A 17,734-nucleotide genomic window follows, 5' to 3' on the forward strand; every position below is an offset into this window, starting at 1 on the left:
GATCCAGTGGGGCTCCTCTGATGTTCTTAAGACTGTGAGGGTATTCTGTGGGTTAGATCTACCTGTCTTCCCTTCTGCTAACAACAGAAGAAGTGCTGAGCTCAGTCAGACCAAGAGCCCATCTGGTCCAGCTTCCTGTATCCTACTTCCTGGTCCTACTTCTCACAGTAGCCCTCCAGATGCCACAGGGAGCACACAAGACACCAGGAGACCTGCATTCTGGTGCCACTCCCTTCTACTGCTCTTAACAGCATCCCAAATCCATTGCTTAAGCCAGCTGCCCCTCATTTTCCTATGATGCAGCCGCCCTGACTCCTGAGCTGAGCCAGCCACTAGGAACCTATGAGTTTTCTCTGCCCCTTCAAAAGGTAGAGCAGTTAGCGGTCTTGCAGTGGCACTAACAGCTTTTCTCAGGCTTGTTGGGTTGGGTTGGTCAAGCTGGGATACTCTTGCATAGGCAATTTCCTGTCTCCCAGAGAATCCTAGTCCTGGAAAGACCCCAAAGCCTGTCCCTACCTCTCTCCTGTTCCCTGTTGGTGAGCAGGGCTGTGCTTCCCTGGCAGAGTGAATTCTTACTGACCTTGATAAGGATGTGTTGAAAACAGTGAAGAAATTTGGTGGTAAAAGAACTCGGAGCAAGGAGTTCTGCAGGCGTAACTGTACTAAAAGGATCTCCTTATTTGCACATACACAACATACCTGGGGGGGTGTTTCTGGATGGTGCCCCCTCAAGCCATGATTTTTCTTAATTTTCCATGTTAGCAATGGAGATAAATCCAGAAATCCATGTATTTCAAAATAGAAGGGGGGAGGGGCAGTGAAATCACAACCTGTGATCCACACATTCCTTCATGCAACCATTCCAATTTTATGTACAATGCTGGATGATTGTACAGCCTCGTACAATGGCTGTAAAACTCTTCTGGAATAACCGGCGGAGGAAGAGGGGCAGACAATTCATTACTACAGATGGTTGCCCTAGAAATTGAGCTGCAGAACCCAGAGGAGTCTCCCGGAAGCTGGAAGTTACATCACAAGAGGCGAAGACCATAATGTGCTATGAGTTGAAAATCACCAACATAGAAGTTCAGTTTAAGGATTCTGGGGGGAAGATGGATTGGAGGGGGTTTCAGTCTCCTGGAATATCTGGTAACAGACCTTACATTGTCTATATTCAAACTACAAAAAAGGTTTCAAAGGGAGACTCCAGTCCAACGCGACCAGATTAAAATCCACGAGCAAATGTCACCCCATGGAGTTTGGTCTCAAAAATCCCAGGAGTGGCTTCTTCACTACAGAAGGCCATTGTCCCTCTTACAGGGTTTATTTGCACTGTCAATCTCGCGTGGTCTCCCTGTCACTGACAGCCGCTAGTTTGGACTTGCCACACCCACCTCGATTGGATCTCAGAGTCGCTTGCTGGAGTTCCTCAGTCATTTCTGACCTGCTCTGTGACACACCCAATTCCATCTCTTGCCCTGCTTTACCTTTTGTCCTTGCTTTGTTTAAAAATAATAAAAAGCAACTGGGTTTTTTCCCCCCTTCTCTTATGAAGCTGCCTCTTCCCAAGTCAGGCAGTTGGTTCAATTTATCCAAGTTTGTCCAGCTCAGATTGGCAGCAGCAGAGGCCTCTCCTGACATCCTTTAACTGAAGATGCCAGGGCTTGAACTGAGGACCTTCTTCACGTAAAATAAGTGTGCTGTCCACTCTGTGGCCCACAGAAGCTGGTGTTATTCTCATGTTCTTATTTAGTCTTGAGGGTGAAATGAAACCTCCATGGTCCGAGGCAGCATATCTCAGAGGTTTCGATGCTAGCCAGAGTCAACTGGGGAAGGCCCTTCCTCTTGTACTCAGTTTCTGGGATTCCCAGATGCGTTTGGCTGATTGCTTTTGGGGTTAAACAAGTGTGCTTGGCTAGATGGATTGTAGAGCCAGAGCGAGACCAAGACTTCCCAGCCCTTGAGGAAGCTTGCCAAATGCCCTCTCTTACCTGGGGATGTGTCAGCCTTTTCTCCTACTCCCTGGATTGGGATAGGAAAGAGGGAGTGGAGGAGAGGTGTCTCTAGAGGAGTGGTGGGCTAGGTTGTCTCTGATGCCTTCCTTTTACCTGTCCAGAGAGTGAGAGCAGGAGCAGTAGAAGTGAGTGATGATGCACCTCCCACCAGTCTGCTACCTGAGGCAATGGCCTCGGTTAGCATCATGGATGGGCCAACCCCAGTCCTAAGCATCTGCTTACCTTGCACTCCTTGATCTGATACTGCAGAGAGCAGTTAACCACAGCCTCAACAGGGAGCCAGCCGTTGACTGTTGGGGTTGAGCAAGACTGGGGCGTATCAGGTACCATAAGCTGGAAGCAGAACTTAAACTAATGACCTAAGGGATGGCAGGTGGAGAGTTAGAATGTATGACCAAAGGAGGGAGCTGGCTTAGGGAGCTGCTGTGGTCTTCTGGCCAGAGTGTGGGACGAAGAGCTTGGAGTGGGTCTGGCCCATCCATGAGGCCAACTGAAACAGTTGCCTCAGGGAGCTGATTGATGGAGAGCACCCATATCTCTCTCTCTCTCTCTCTCTCTCTCTGCCTGCTTGCCTCCACTGTTCCTCTTCCACCTCCCACTCCCTGTTTTGGAAAATGAAGAGACAAACAGAGAGGAAGAGGAAATATGGAGAAGAGCGTTGAGCCAGAATACTGGGGAGGAAGAGAAGCAGAGGGTGGCAGATCATCTGAGTTCCATGGATTTTATTTTTTTTAAACTCTCACATCCTTTTCCTAAATTAGCAAGAGCATGTCTTTGCTGCTATTTCTTGTTTTGGGGCAGACATGAGATTGTTCAATCATGCACTAAAATCCTGCATTTTCCCACTGATTTCTATGGATTTCAATGGAAATTCTATGGATTTCTCTCACTGCTGCCCCAGGAGAGTTTTGGAGGGGGTTTCTGCAGTGTCACCTCCAGACAATGAGATGGGTCACTCGGGTGCATCCCCCATTCTGTGGTCTAGGCAAGAATGAGGGCTGCCTTTGCTTGCCCTTTTGCACCTGAGCCCATTGCAGCAACACAGAGGTGGACCTTGTTGCTCTTCAGGTCTGTCCCAGCTTCTGAGGCTCCATCCCATTGCCAACTTTTCCTCAGCATAGTGGGAAGCCAGCAAACCCTTTTGCGCTATCTTCTGCCTGTTGTCTGAGTAGGTCGCATTATGTGGACAAGGGCGGCTGGAGTCGCTGCTGACCGCAAGAGCCTTTTCACCCACTGAGGTCATCATTGCCTATTTTTAGAACTGTGGTTAGTGTGACTTAATCCTTTTCAATTATGGCTGTCTGGGAACCAGTTATTGGGGAGGGGAAGCGTGGTGTGTACAGCTGTCTGGCTGCAGGCGAGCACAGCTTGCAAACTGAAACTGACAGGCAGGGGACACTGGCTCCTTGCATCTGTGGTAGCCATCCTGTCTCTGAGCAGAATGTGCCTCTTGGCACAGAATTCGAAACCTCCTTCACTTTCTGGAGAGTTGCCTCCTGTAAACATTCCTTGCCCACATGGATATCCTGGCAGTCTTAAAGAGATGCCAAAAGGGCTCGACTCTGCAAAGGTGTAGGCAAAGTGCCGTGATGATTCCGTGCTTCAAACACACCAAATCCTGCACCAAGGTCATGTCCCAAGACGAGTCAAAGTTAGCCATTTAAACTTGTGGCCCTAAGCACCATTACTGGGAAGCACACCCCACTAAGTTCAGTGGGACTTCACTTCTGAATAAACATGTGGAGGTTTGTCTGCAATTCAAGATACTCATTCCCTAGTAACTTTCGTTGAACTTGGTGGGACTGACTTCTGAGTAAGTGCATTTGGGATTGCACAAAATATAATTCAGAACTGTTTTTTTTGACATAACAAATATTTCAGGCATGTTTCAGTTTGACAGACACAGTGGTGCTATTACAGGAGACATTGCACCATTTTTTTCCCTTTCTCTCCATACCTTTTGTAGTTTTTATAAATCCTGGTTTTGTAAAAACAACGTCCTTTGCCCCCGCTTTATCATTAGGGCTGTCACTAGCTTGAAGAAATCTGACAGCCGAATCCTAGGCAAGTCTACTCAGAAGTAAGTCTCATTGACTTCAGTGGGGCTTGCTCTCAGGTTGAACGCACACTGGATTGCAGCTGTAGTCAATGGTTTGTGTGGCTTTTAAATTTTCTAATCCAGTAGTTTCTCAAACCGTGGGTCGGGACCCACTAGGTGGGCCGTGAGCCAATTTCAGGTGGCTCCCCATTCATTTCAATATTTTATTTTTTAATATATTAGACTTGATGCTACCCTGGTAAGTGACTGCATTTGGGGAAATGCCACAGATCTGTACTTTGAACAGGCCACTATGAAGATGCTTTTAACAATGAGAGTCAATGGGACTTAGTCCTGGGTAAGTGTGGGTAGGACTGCAGCCTAGGATTGTTAAAAATGTTCCTGCTTGATGATGTCCCTTACGGTCATGACATCACTTCCAGTGGGTCCCAACAGATTGTCATTCTAAAAAGTGGGTCCCAGCGCTAAAGGAGTGAGAACCACTGTTCTAATTGGTTAATTAATCAATTAAATCTTCCCAAATTTGCAAAGGAGAAAATGTAACTAAGCCCTAGTACATGGAACCAAAATAATCAGCATGTTTTGCTCCAGTTACACCTTGGGGCAGGGACCCCTTGTATTTCATTCAGAAGGAAGAGGTAATCACAGGCCAGCCTATCTACCCTCTGTATTGGGGCTATCTCAAAGACAAGCACTGTGGTCTCTGCTCTGACCCCCCCACCACCGCCAGCTTTGCCCAAACTGTAATTTGTGCAGTGCCCCTCTCTCTTTCCAGATGTCCCAAGGAGTTTACCACCCACCGACTGTTTAGTTGTGGATTTCCTACTCTCATAAACCCATAATCCTGGATTTAGCAGGCAGAAGTTGGAAGGGAGTGGCTCTTGGAAATGTGTTTTTTTTTTCTTAATTACTTCTGCCTCTCTCCTCCATGGATATCCCTGGAGGTCTGGCCTGCTCTTGGCTTGCAGGGATTCTGGGTTGCTACAGGGCAAAGTTCAGGCTCTGTGCTGGAGATTTTACTGACTGCAGGGACTGCACAGCCTCCTCTTTATTTTCTTGAAAAGGGCTGCAGTCTTCCGAAGGGTGATCATAAACAGTGCTTGCCATCAGATTCCAGGTTAAACACTCCATTTACTTGCCCACAGAGTTCTGTGGAAATGCCCCTTCCTTGTCTTCCTCTTCATGACAGCCTTTGGATTTTGTTTTCCAACTAACAAGATGCCAGCCCTCAGGGGTACTCCTTTCTACATCACTCTCTATTTGAATTGTCTTCTATGTGGATAGATTAACAGGCTGAATCCTGGTATCCGTAGTGGTTCTGTTCCAGAATCTGAAATCCGAATACCGAAATCCATGAATTTTGGGGTCCAAGTTTAAATGCCTTTATATATAACTGAACTTTATATATGACTGAAATGTGTAGCTCAAAACACATGACTTCCAGTTTTACAGGAAAAAACTGAAAGTGACATTTTTAATGCTTTATAAGGCATTAAAAGGTCTCCATTTACCCATCTCTTCTGCCTCCATCCACCCATCTCATCTCTCCATCAACCCTGTCCGTCCATCCATCTCTTCTGGTGTTGCTCCTCATCCCGCTCCCTGGGTTGAAAAATGAAGAGGGGGGTGGAGAGGTAAAGTGGAGGTGGGCTAGAGAACATCAAGGAAGCAAGGAGAAGAAGAGAGTGGTAGGCTAGAGCATCAAGGAAGTATGGAGGAGAGGAGAGTGTTGGGTTATCATCTCTGACACTAACCCAACGCTCTTCGCTTCTACTTTCTCTCCCTCTCCATTCCCCTCTTCCTTTTTGAATCCAGATTTGGGGGGGGGGTGAAGAGTGGAACTGTGGTGGCCACTTGGTGCAGTGCTGGGCAAGAGGGAAACAGTTTTGACCTGATTTGACAAGATTTGACCCACTGTTTTGGGTGCAGATGATCTTGGGCAGGTCTTGCACATTTCCCTGCTCATTGAAACGTATTAGCTTGATGGGCAGGGCTGGAAAAGTGCACCAACATTGTACTGGGTAAATTCAAGCATTTTGTATTTAATGAGAGTATTTTAGATTTTTTTGAAAAGCAAGGTGCTCACAGTTGCAAAGACATGCTGGAAAGGTTCAGGGCAGAGGCAGCAAAGGGGAGGTTGGAATCTGTGGTAGATCTCTGAGCCATTTGCATAGTTGTATCACACTAGAAACCACAAAAAATGTATTAATTAGGCTGCTGAAATTAAGAAAGTTTGCCGGGGGGGGGAATCAGGAGTGTTTCTCTGTGTGTAATAAGTGTCAGCTCAGTTCTGGCATTGGACACAAATTCCTGGGCTGAGTATGTGCTTAGATCATGAAGTGGTCACTTCAGGTGACGATTTGACAGGGGGTGCCTGCCTCCCTTTACCTCCAATTGTTCCTTCTTCTCCTCCCAATTGCTGACTTGGAAAAGGAAGGGGTTAAACAGGAATTTTGAAGGGGAGAAGAGTAGTGAGCTAGAGTGCAGGAGACATCACTCTCCTCCATACTGCTACATTTCGCTCTTTGTTTTCAAGTCCAGGGTGGGAGGAATTTAGCCTGATTCCTCCACCAGGTAAGGGGAAGGCAGTATTTGGCGCTCAGATACCATGAGGTCTTGGATCTGACCTGGCTCAGAGTCAACCTGGTCCTACATTCCAAACATATATCTGTGCCCTCTGAGCCATTGTATTGTAACTGACTCCAGTTAGTGGATCTTGGGGTCTGATAAAAACACAGGCTTAAATTCTGCCTATCCCTCATTTCTGGAAATCTCAGAAGCCAAAGAGGGCTGACAAACAAGATTTCTGGTAATTGATGCAGGTGGTACGTGGCAGAGCTCTTTTCCTTCCCCCCACACACCTTGCAAGGCAGGAATAAAATTTACTCAGAACAAAATGATGCAAATGTGCTTCTAGTGTGCAAATTTTGTTTAGGCTGCTGGATTTGGCTTTTCCCAATGCAGGATTTGGATTGTCCCATTGTGGAACTTTGGTTTCCTTGCTAGGGTGCATTAAGTAGAACCTTGAAGGCACACCTGCGTGTGGGCAAGATGTTGCCCTTAATGTAAGTTGATGTCATTTTTCATGCACAGCATGTAATTGCCATAATTACAGCACACATTAGCGCTTTCCCCAAAAGTCATTTCGGTTATTAACGTGGTTGCTCCCCCCCCCCCGCTTTCACACGCTCTCATCTTTTTTTCCTGTTATCTAATAATGACGATACAATACTGTGTGACATTCCTATCCGTGGGTCTGATGTCTGCGTATTTAACTCACCTGGATGCTCGCGGATACCAGGCCCAGTTTAAAAGCATTTGTAAAAACCCCAAAGTGTCAAAATTGCTTTTGCTTTCTTTGTGTGGTACACTGTGCCATTTTTCAGCTTCAGGTGCTATTTTTATGCATTCATTCGCAATGTATTCTGGGGCAAACCTGGGAGGAACCAGAAACCGCCATGCGACTCAGAAGTGCATCTTTCAAGTCAAAAAATTGTGCTGGAAGCTGGAAACTATGCAGTTTGTCATTGCCTATGTAGACCAGGTAGTGTTGTACAATATGAACTTGTTATCTTGTGTGCTCTCGGAGGTATCTGGTGGGCCCAGGGATGGATCCAAGGGGAGGCATGGTTGCGTGGCCCCCCATCTGCTGCAGGGAAGGGTGCCCGCCAGGCTGGAGAGCAAAATCGGGTGCCAGGGGAACACCCACTGGGCGCCAGCAAGATTGGCTGGAATGTTAGTCCAAGTCTACCCAGCCAGTAGATCTGGGCTCCAAGTTCAGACTGGAGAGCAGGTCTTCCCACCCAGCAAACCTTAGCTACAGAGGCCCCAAGTTAAATCAGAAGCCCAGGTCTACCCAGCTGGTAGAATTGGGCTCTACCAGGCAAGAGCTCACATCTACCCACCCCGCAAACCTTGGCCGCAGACACTGTAAGTTAAATCAGGAGCCCAGGTCTACCCACCTGGTTGACCTGGGCTCTGGAGTTAGTAGTGCTCATGGCCCCCTGTAATAGCAGGAGGGGGCCCCTTCCCTGGGGTTGCCACCAAGCGCGAGGGGCTTACCCAGTCGATGAACAGAGGTCGGCGGTGGATTAAGGGATGGAAGGCAGGTAGAGTTGCTCGACACAGGCTGTTTAATAGTGTCAGCCGTTTTACATTCATGTGGACTGTTACATCACAGCCCACTGTACATTATGCTGACACGTGCCGTCGTCATCTGGTAGGCTCTGGACCCAACCCTGCCCGTTCCTTGGCATTCTCAGCCCGAACTTTTCACCGAGTGTCTCTGGGCCAGGGGACAGGGTTCTTGAGGGCTGCAACCCAGCTGGTCGGGGTCAGGCTAGCTGGCCTTAGGGGGACCCCTGATACCTCTGTGCTTCTTCCCCGGGCAGCTGGCCCCCATGGGGTATAGTTGGCTGCGAGCCCCGGTCCCGATAACTCCATCTCTCCAGGGGTTGCCCTCTGGGTCCAGGTTGGTCCAGGGTCAGGGAGATCTCCGCCCCAGCCTCCTCTCTCCAGGGAGGGTCTCAGTCCTCTCCCTCTGGAGGCCTCTCTCTTAGGCAGGGGTGTTTTTCCCCTTCAGGTTTCCCTCAGGCCTTCCCCCCCTCTGGAGAGGAGCCTCCTCTTCCCTCTCCAGGCTTCTTATGAGGCCAAACCCTGGTTGGTCCAGCCCCTCCCCTTCTGACCACATGCCTGCTTATTGTTCCCAGCTGGTCCTTGCCCCTACTCCCAGGTAGGTGTTCTGCCAGGGACCCCAGTCCTGATGGCACTTGGGTCTTACCCCTGAGGAGGCCTCTACTCTAGAGGAGATCCCTGCCCCTGGGGAGCTTTTGGCCACCTGGGCTGGGCCCAGGTGACACTCCCCCAACACAAATACTGGATCCGCCCCTGGGTGGGCCACTGTGAGATGCAGGAAACCCCCCCCCATCCAGCGGGGCTCTTCTTATGGAGAGTTTCTCTTCTCTCTTTGTTCTGAAGCTAATACCGTATTTTTCGCTCCATAAGACGCACCTGACCATAAGATGCACCTAGTTTTTAGAGGAGGAAAACAGGAAAAAAAATATTCTGAACCAAATAGTGTAATAAAATATTTAATAAACTATAACAGAATAACATTTGAACCATGTAAAGTGAACAGCAGTCAACAGTGGCATTAAGAACCATTATCACTGTCATTAACAAATGGAGAGACTTAAAGGTTTGAGTACTCTAGTTTTCTGGAAACCCCAAGAACTCATCATCAGAATTTATGAAGCTCACAAAAGCAGGTGCACACAAATAGGGGATCACATTATCTTTCTGCTACAATGATGTTCTGCCAAATCCCAATCCACTGGGCCTTGTGCCCGCTTAAGGCTGATCAGTCCCCTTGTGCAACTCACCAGTGCAGCAAGCAAAAGTGAGTCCAGTTCCAGTCCACAGATGCCAAGTAAATCAGTCCCATCAATCAGAGTTGCCAAATCAGAGTCCAGAACCAATAAGCCAAATTACAGTCCAAGGTCAGTCAAATCCATCAGGGTATCCAAGTCCAGTCACAATCCACAGTCAGATTCCAAATTCAATAAAGCCAGCCTCCTCTCCAACCTGCACTCCTTCAAAACCCACAAACCCTTTCTGCCTCAGGTACTCCTTATAGTTACTCCTTATAGGTACTGAGGGCCCTATTGCCTTCCAGTGGCTGCAGCTGTGCAGCACACACTGCTGAATGCCCAGGCCTTACCCTTAAAGGGGCCACTGCTGACACCACATCTACCTCCTCGCCAGTTCTTCTGTGATTCCAATACAAATGAACAAGTGGAAAGTCCAACCACAACTTGAATTCTCAAGACACAACAAACCTCTGGATTTATGGTGAGAACTGAGCCTTACCTGGGGCTTGTGCAATAAGCAAACACAGGCATTCTGACCAAGGAGACGGTTTTTTCTTTGTGATGGGGGGGTCTTACATTCAGATGCTGGATGAGGTGAGTGAAAGCGCCCCTCCCCTGCTGTGTGAGTGTGTGGGGGGGGGGCAGAGCATCTGTGTGTGTAAGAGAAGGGGGCAGCCTGTGTGTGTGAGAGAGGGGGGAAAGTGTTTGTGTTGCAGAGAAGTTGTGATGCTCCAGGCTTGGGGTGGGGGGAAAGAGAAGCTGTGATGCTCCAGGCTTTGGGGGGGGGGAGAGAGGCTGTGATGCTCCAGGTTTGGGGGGGGGGAGAGAGGCTGTGATGCTCCAGGTTTGGGGGGGGAGAGAGAGGCTGTGATGCTCCAGGTTTGGGGGGAGAGAGGATGTGATGCTCCAGGCTTGGGGTGGGGGGGAAAGAGAGGCTGTGATGCTCCAGGCTTGGGGGGGGGAGAGAGAGGCTTTCCTGGGAGTAAGCCCCCCTGACTCTAATGGGACTTACTTCAGAGTAGGCATGCACAGGATTGGGCAGCAAGACTGCCACCCCACCCACACTTTCCTGGGAGTGAGCCCCAGTGACTCTGAGACTTACTTCTGAGTATCCTCTGACTGCCCGGGGAAGCAGAGCAGAGGGAGCGAGGCCAGGGCTGGGGCGGATTTTTTTTTTTTTTTTGCAGTATTCGCTCCATAAGACGAACACACTTTCCCCCCCACTTTTTGGGGGGAAAAAGTGCATCTTATGGAGCGAAAAATACGGTAAGTAGTTCACTGAAACTAAGTGGTAGGAGATTTATAACAGACAAAAAGATGAACTCCATCACACAGGGCATCCCTGGCTGCAGAATTGTTTGTCCCAAAATATGGTGGTGGCTGCTAGCTTGGTTGGCTTTCAGAGAGGCTTGGATAGATTCTTTGGGGTGTCAGAGGTCTGTCCGTGGCTACTAGTCATGATGGCCATGCACTGATTCTGGGCTCTGTGGCACTGTTTCTCTGAATCTCAATTGCAGGGGATTGATGGCAAGAGAGAAACTTGCCTTCATTTCCTGCTTCTGGGCTTGCCAGACGCAACCAGGGAGGTGCTGTTAGATAGAGGATACTGGACTAGGTGGGTCTTTGGCATGATCCTGCAAGGGGTTTCTTATGTCCTTATCTCCTGAGATCTCATCCACTATAGTGATACAGACCACTGATCCATTGACCCACTCTTGTGGGCTCTGATTGATGTCCATTATTCCAAGGTCTCCAGCAGAGGTTTTTCTCAGCACGGCTACCCAAGTTTCTTTCCTTGGAAATAACCCAGTGTTAAACCTGAGACTTCTGGAATACAAAGCATCTGCTCTCCCCCAAACTGCAACTCGTCCTCTCTCCCTTGTACGACAGATCAGCCACTCTACTTGCCTGAACCACTTTTCTGTGGAATTCCAAGGGGCAGAGAGGAGGTCTTTCTTTGTAAACAAATATGTAGAAGTTGGCAGCTCACAAATGTTTTCCTAGCCTGCTGGCCTGCTCACAAAGCCATTTGTTGCACACCTTCATCCTGAAAAGTACAATTTGGTTTCAGAAAATCTTCTGAAGGTGGTCACCCAGGGGCATTTCTTTACTCACCTTAGGCAAGTGGCTGTTATAAGAGTCTTTTCTGCAAACAAACCCAAGTGGACCCCATTCCACCTTTGAACAATGAATTGTTCTGTCCAACTGCAAGTCTCTCCCCTTCCCCATGCTGGTCTCTGACACAGCTAATGCGTAGTTTTTGAGTGATGAAAAAAAAGTCTTCACTGTGACCTTTGGTTAACAGTGAAATAAATCCTTTTAACATTGGGTGGGGTGTGGGGGAAAGGTGGAACCTAATCTACAGAAATGGTAGACAAACACAAATGTTGCCATGACGTCTCCCATTTCAACAGGTAAAGCTTATTTACTGTTGTGAGAGTGCAAAGTCCAGCTGTGTCTGTGCATGGGGCAGTTGGCAACCCCGAGGTGAGAGGTAGGCTCCCTTCTGTGACAAAGAAGGATTTGCTCTTAATCTCTGGCTCATGGGTTCCAGCACTGCTATTATTCCAAGTACAACGATGATAGTTGTACCTGCCCTGCAGCTCCTCAGTGAATTCCTGGTGTGCCATGAGAAAATGACTAGCATGCTGTGTTAAATTAAGCATTTCTCTCTGCAAGTCCAAAGGATCCAGTCTGCCTTCTGTTTCTCTGTATGATGTACTGTTCTGGACTGGCCTTGCCTCCTGCCAGTCTGCCTCCTGTCTACACTGGAGGCAGGTACTCCTCCCACATTCTGTAGCTAGTGTGATCAGTGCATTTGGTCAGTCGTGAAAAGAGAGGAGGGATGTGTTAAGTGGGCTGCCACTGGGTACTGTCTTGGGACCTGTGCCATTTCACATTTTTGAAAATGATTTGGATGAGGGGGTGGATGGAATGCTTCTAAATCTGCATGTCACGAGGCTGGGGGGGGGGCTAGCTATCAGCCTGGAACAGGATTCAAAATGATCTGAGAGCCTTGATGATTGGGCCCATCCTAGCAGGATGAAGTTCAGTGGAGATGCAATGCAAATGGGTGCAAAGAATTGGAGGCAGATTTGGCTTGGCAGCAGCCTGTGTAAAAAAGATCCAGGCATCATAAGGTGCTGTTTTATGCACACTTCCCTGGAGTTGGTCTTGTTGAATTCAGTGTTGCTTACTTCTGAGTAGACATGCATTGGAGTGTACAGTTAGTGGACTACAAGCTAAGTGTGAGGCAATGCAGCTGCAAAAAAACAGGACAAGAGTTCAGATGTTGAGAAGGAATAGCTCCTCTATTCTGCCCTAGTTAGACTAGGGGTGTCAAACATAAGGCTCAGGGGCTGGATACGGCCCATGGAAGCTTCTTGTCTGGCCCTCAGCTGCTGAGTAGTGCTGAAGTGTTACTGCTGAAAGGGCAGCCCACATGAAAATTGTGCCTTGAAATATGATCAAGATTTGCATATTTTCTGTCATTTGCAGCTAATGAGTTCCTAAGTGAGAAAAAAGTGCTTGTTTTTGATTGTTACCTGTTTAATGACATCACTTCCTGCCTAATGACATCACCTCTGGTCCTCAGCAGGCATCATGAATGCTATTTGGCCTTTGCTTTGAAACGAGTTTGACACCCTTGAGTTAGACCTTTCTTGGAATATTGTGTCCAATTCTGAGTACAAAAGGGGGATGATCCATCTGCAGGTGGGGTTGCCTGTAGTATCCCTCTGTGAGTCCCCGTTCAGTCCAGCATCCTTCCTTTGAGGGTAGGCAGTTCATCTCCTTCCACATGCTTGGTAAACCTTTTTGGGTATGATTGTTGAAATGTGTTACTTAATTCAGGTTAAAAAAAAAAAAGCATGCTTCAGCTGCCAGACCTTCTGAACAGTGACATTAATTCTTGTTTGAATATTTTATGTATAAAGTGGTTTGACTCCCTGCTTCTGTATATAAAAAGAGATTTGACTCATTTTATGTATATAAAATATCCATTATGGCTTGTAACCCGTGATGGACTTTTCCTCCAGAAATCTGTCCAATCCCCTTTTAAAGGCATCTAGGCCAGGTGCCATCACCACATCATGTGGCATGGAGTTCCAGAGATTCTTTAAAGACTGAGTACTGTTTCCATTTCTAACCTACAAAAATACCAATGACAGTATAAAACCCAGGGAAATAGACTGTAAATCCTGCAGTTGAGAGCTGTGTGCCTAATTATTCCGCCAAAGTGGTTTTGGGGTTCAGGTTCAATTTGACTCCCTTCCGAGTAGGTCAGATGCTCTTAGGGGGATTGTCCCTCACTCTCTTAAAAAAAAACATGGTTCTGTCTGGTGATGCCTGAGTTGCTCCTGCCTGGATGGCATTCTGTGGAGAGGAAGACAAGCTGGTCCTTCTGAGAGCAACAGGGTTGTTTTGGTTTTACTGTTCCAAAGAGATGAACGCTCCTGGCTTTAGTGTTCCCCAAACTAGCTTATCTGGACATCGCTGTTATCCAGCATCAGGCGCTGTAGTTAATCTCCTCCACACAGCATCTATCATGTGACCTGCCCACCATCAGCAGTGTAATGGGGGGACAACTGTAGCTCTCCCACTGAGAAGGCATCTGATTCCAAGGACATAGTTCTTTGGGAAGTGTCATTGGGTTGTGCATTTCAACAAGAAAGAACCCACCTGCCACTTCATGTCCTTAAATGGTGTTTAGAGATTTCCAGGGTGGAGAGAAGAGCGTGATTACCATTCTTCTCTCTTTGGACTCCGTGGTTTGTTCCCTGGTGGTGAGGTGTGTGTGGTTGGATGTCATGGCATCAAACTAAGTGACATGTGAAATGCCTGATCATGTTTCTGCCTCTTAAAAAAAACAACATAATTGTAGCCACAGAGGTAAGGGGGGGTGATCTGGATTGGTTCCCCAACCACTGTGTCTTGAATATTTTGATGCATCCCCCCCCTCCTTGACAAGAGTGTAGGGGCTCTGGTTATGCCTTTGAATGCCTGGGTGAGTTAGTGAATGCATCCTGAACTGCCCCTGCAACAATCAACTCAAGTCTCCTCCACCCACGCGGCAGAATTGAGACCATGGGTCTGAGGTGGAACACCCCTGGTGGATTAGACTGCACCACTCCCAGCTGCTAGTAGAGGATCACATTCTTGACTATTTCCTTTTGTTGAAAAACTCCCTGCAAGCAGTAATGAGTGGGCCTGGAACTTTTGTCCCTTATGTGCTAGTCTTCTATATGCAGGGAGCTGTTTTGGATGTTGCAGGAACTGTCTTCACTCTGAAATATTTCAATCTATTCTGCCACTCATTCTCTTGCATGCAGGGCTGGCCCATCCTTGAAGTCGATTGAGGCAACTACAGGTAGCCCATTAGTTGCAACCCCTGTTCCTCTTCCTCGCTTGTCCAGTTCAGGAAGTGGGAAGAGCAGGGGCTTGGCATGTCACAATTGGAATTTGAAACCCTGCAGAAGGTCCTTGTGTGTTCCATGTGCTCTTTTACCATAAGAGTTTGAGTTCTTGCAACTGACATAAGAACAGCCCTGCTGGATCAGGCCATAGGCCCACCTAGTCCAGCTTCCTGTATCTTACAGTGGCCGACCAAATGTCCCAGGGAGTACACAAGGCAGCAAGAGACCTGCATGCTGGTGCTCTCCCTTGCATCTGGCATTCTGATGTAGCCCATTTCTAAAATCAGGAGGTTGCACATACACATCATGGCTTGTAACCCGTGATGGATTTTTCCTCCAGAAATTTGTCCAATCCCCTTTTAAAGGCATCACCCTGTGGCAAGGACTTCCACAGACTAACTACAAGTGACCTGGATGCTGCAGTCTTGACAGGGCCACGTGGAATTCCTTTCAGTCTGCTGGAGACTTAAGAGTTGGTGCAGGATCTTAGTTACTGGGTCCACATTTCCTGTGCAAATAGCTGCTCAGGCAAGCGGGCTACGCATGCGAACATCTTATCACCAAAAGATGAGACTTGCATGACTTCATTACTCTTCTTTTTTCAGAAAAGTTGCTGAGCCTGGGAGGTCTTCTCCCACCCACTGCGAGGAAGGGGCTTTCTCCCTCCCTAATTGCAGTGGGCCAGGATGCCTAACTGCTTTTTTCCCTCTAATGCAGTAATAGCGTTCAGAATTATGCTAACTGATCCTCCATTGTGTAGCTCGAAGGCTCTGAGTGTGAGAAATGGGGCGTATTTTGCAAAAGACTCTACTTAAGACTGCATTTGTGTGGGAATCTGCTTTTCCTCCCCCTCCCCCCCAATCACAATCCCTTTCCTGCTTGTCTACCAGGGAGACAGCTGTGGCCCATGGACTGATTTTTGCAGAAATTGGACCCTCCATAATTGCTCTTCTGCCCTTTTGCCCCATCTAAGATCCCATCCCCCCCCCAACCATTTGCCTCTGTCATTGCCGCCTCTCATTGTGGCACCACTCCTTGCCTGGCTTCTTGCCCATTTCTGTCTTTCATACTAACTCCTTGTCCCAATCTTTGAAGCCTTCTGTCGATTGTCTCCCTGCTCAGTACTATCTGTCCTTGGATCGCCATAAATTTGCTTTATTTGTTTGAAAGGCATATGCCCTGCCTCTCCACCCTTGTGGAAACTCAAAGCAGCTTAACAGAATAAAGCACCAAAAGCAATCGGTGCAATCAAAGCAGCCAGTAGAAACGGCAGGCACCCAAGTTAAAAGCATAGTGATTAAAAAGTCTTCAGGACCCTGCAGAAGACCAGCAACTCAGGGACCATCCAAAGTTCAAGTGGGGGAGAGTTTCAGAGGTCACGCGCCACCATAGATAAGGACTTGTGGTCACGGCCAGCTGAACATCAAAAAGCGATGGTGTTGGCAACAGAGCCGACTGTGATGACCTCATAGAATGGGCAGACTTGCAGGAGGAGACGACAGTCCTTCAGGTACCTGAGTCTGCCATTTAGAGCAGTGATTTTCAGTTGGTGTGCTCTGGTGTTCACCTCTGGACACCAATGGTGTTCAATTGGTGTTCACCTCTGGAGAAAGGTCTAGAGGTGCATCACTGAAGTTTGGAGCACAGTGATTGAAAGTTGCTGGTTTAGAGGTCATTACCAGCACTTGGAATTATACTCAGAAATGTAGAGGCAGTCGGTGAAGATTAGATAGCTTAACTGGGGTATGATGTGGATGTAAGGGCTGTGTTCTGCACTAGTTAGGTTTATGGGCAGTTTTCAGGAAAGACCCTCTCTGTCTCACAACCCTAGAAAGTTGTACTCCACCTGTGGCTGGCTGGGCAAGGGGTCTGGCTCAATAGAAGACAACTTCATATCTCCTTGTCACCATGTCTATAGGATCTTGTAACCCCAGAGCCTTACAGCAGCTACCATGTGGAGCACTGGATATGACAGTGTGCTTCTTCTGTGCATGAAATAGTATCATCTCCTTGCAGCCCTTGCCAGTTATTGCCATAATAACCAAGAAGTGTGTTCTCCTTTCCTCCCTCAGGTAAATCGCACCTGGCCATCGTCCAGAAGGTGAACAACGAAGGTGAGGGCGACCCCTTCTATGAGGTGCTGGGCCTGGTCACCCTGGAGGATGTCATCGAGGAGATAATCAAGTCGGAGATCCTGGATGAGTCGGATATGTACAGTTAGGTTCCTTCCAAAGCTTAGCTCTTGGTTTGTTTGGATCTTTAGGAACATGAGAAGGTCCCTGTTGGTTCAGGACAAAGATTCTTCCTGTCCAGCATCTGGTGTCCCAGAGCGGCCAACCACATGCTTCTGGGACGCTCTTGAGAAGAAAAGCACTGAAAATTGCTGTGCAATTTAAAAAGTTTCCAGTGACTTTATAGCAGAGACTCTTTCACAAACCTTGTTGGGGTGTCTACCAGCCTTGCCCTAGTGACCTTCCTGTCTGAGGTAAAGGGGATATTATGTACCCCTCAACATTTTCCTATATTTCAACCCGCTGCTTTGACCCATGGAACTCATTAGGAGCCCATGAGAGTCGTGTCATAACAACATAAGAACAGCCCCACTGGATCAGGCCATAGGCCCATCTAGTCCAGCTTCCTGTATCTCACAGCGGCCCACCAAATGCCCCAGGGAGCACACCAGATAACAAGAGACCTGCAAGGCTTCCTGGGAATTGTAGTTAAGAACATAAGAACAGCCCCACTAGATCAGGCCATAGGCCCATCTAGTCCAGCTTCCTGTATCTCACATCGGCCCACCAAATGCCCCAGGGAGCACACCAGATAACAAGAGACCTGCAAGGCTTCCTGGGAATTGTAGTTAAGAACATAAGAACA

At 48.0% G+C, this 17,734-nt stretch overlaps 1 protein-coding gene across 1 annotated transcript in view; it reads left to right on the forward strand.

Moving 5' to 3' along the window:
- The window catches only part of CNNM4 (cyclin and CBS domain divalent metal cation transport mediator 4), a 50,070-nt gene that overhangs the window by 16,459 nt on the left and 15,877 nt on the right, over window positions 1-17,734 (forward strand). Inside the window, exon 2 of the mRNA XM_066639436.1 lies at window positions 16,930-17,073. Within this exon, the coding sequence (XP_066495533.1) occupies window positions 16,930-17,073 (144 nt within the window). The remainder of the gene's footprint in view (window positions 1-16,929; window positions 17,074-17,734) is intronic.

This window comes from Tiliqua scincoides, chromosome 11 (assembly GCF_035046505.1).
Source record: "Tiliqua scincoides isolate rTilSci1 chromosome 11, rTilSci1.hap2, whole genome shotgun sequence".
NCBI lineage: Eukaryota > Metazoa > Chordata > Lepidosauria > Squamata > Scincidae > Tiliqua > Tiliqua scincoides.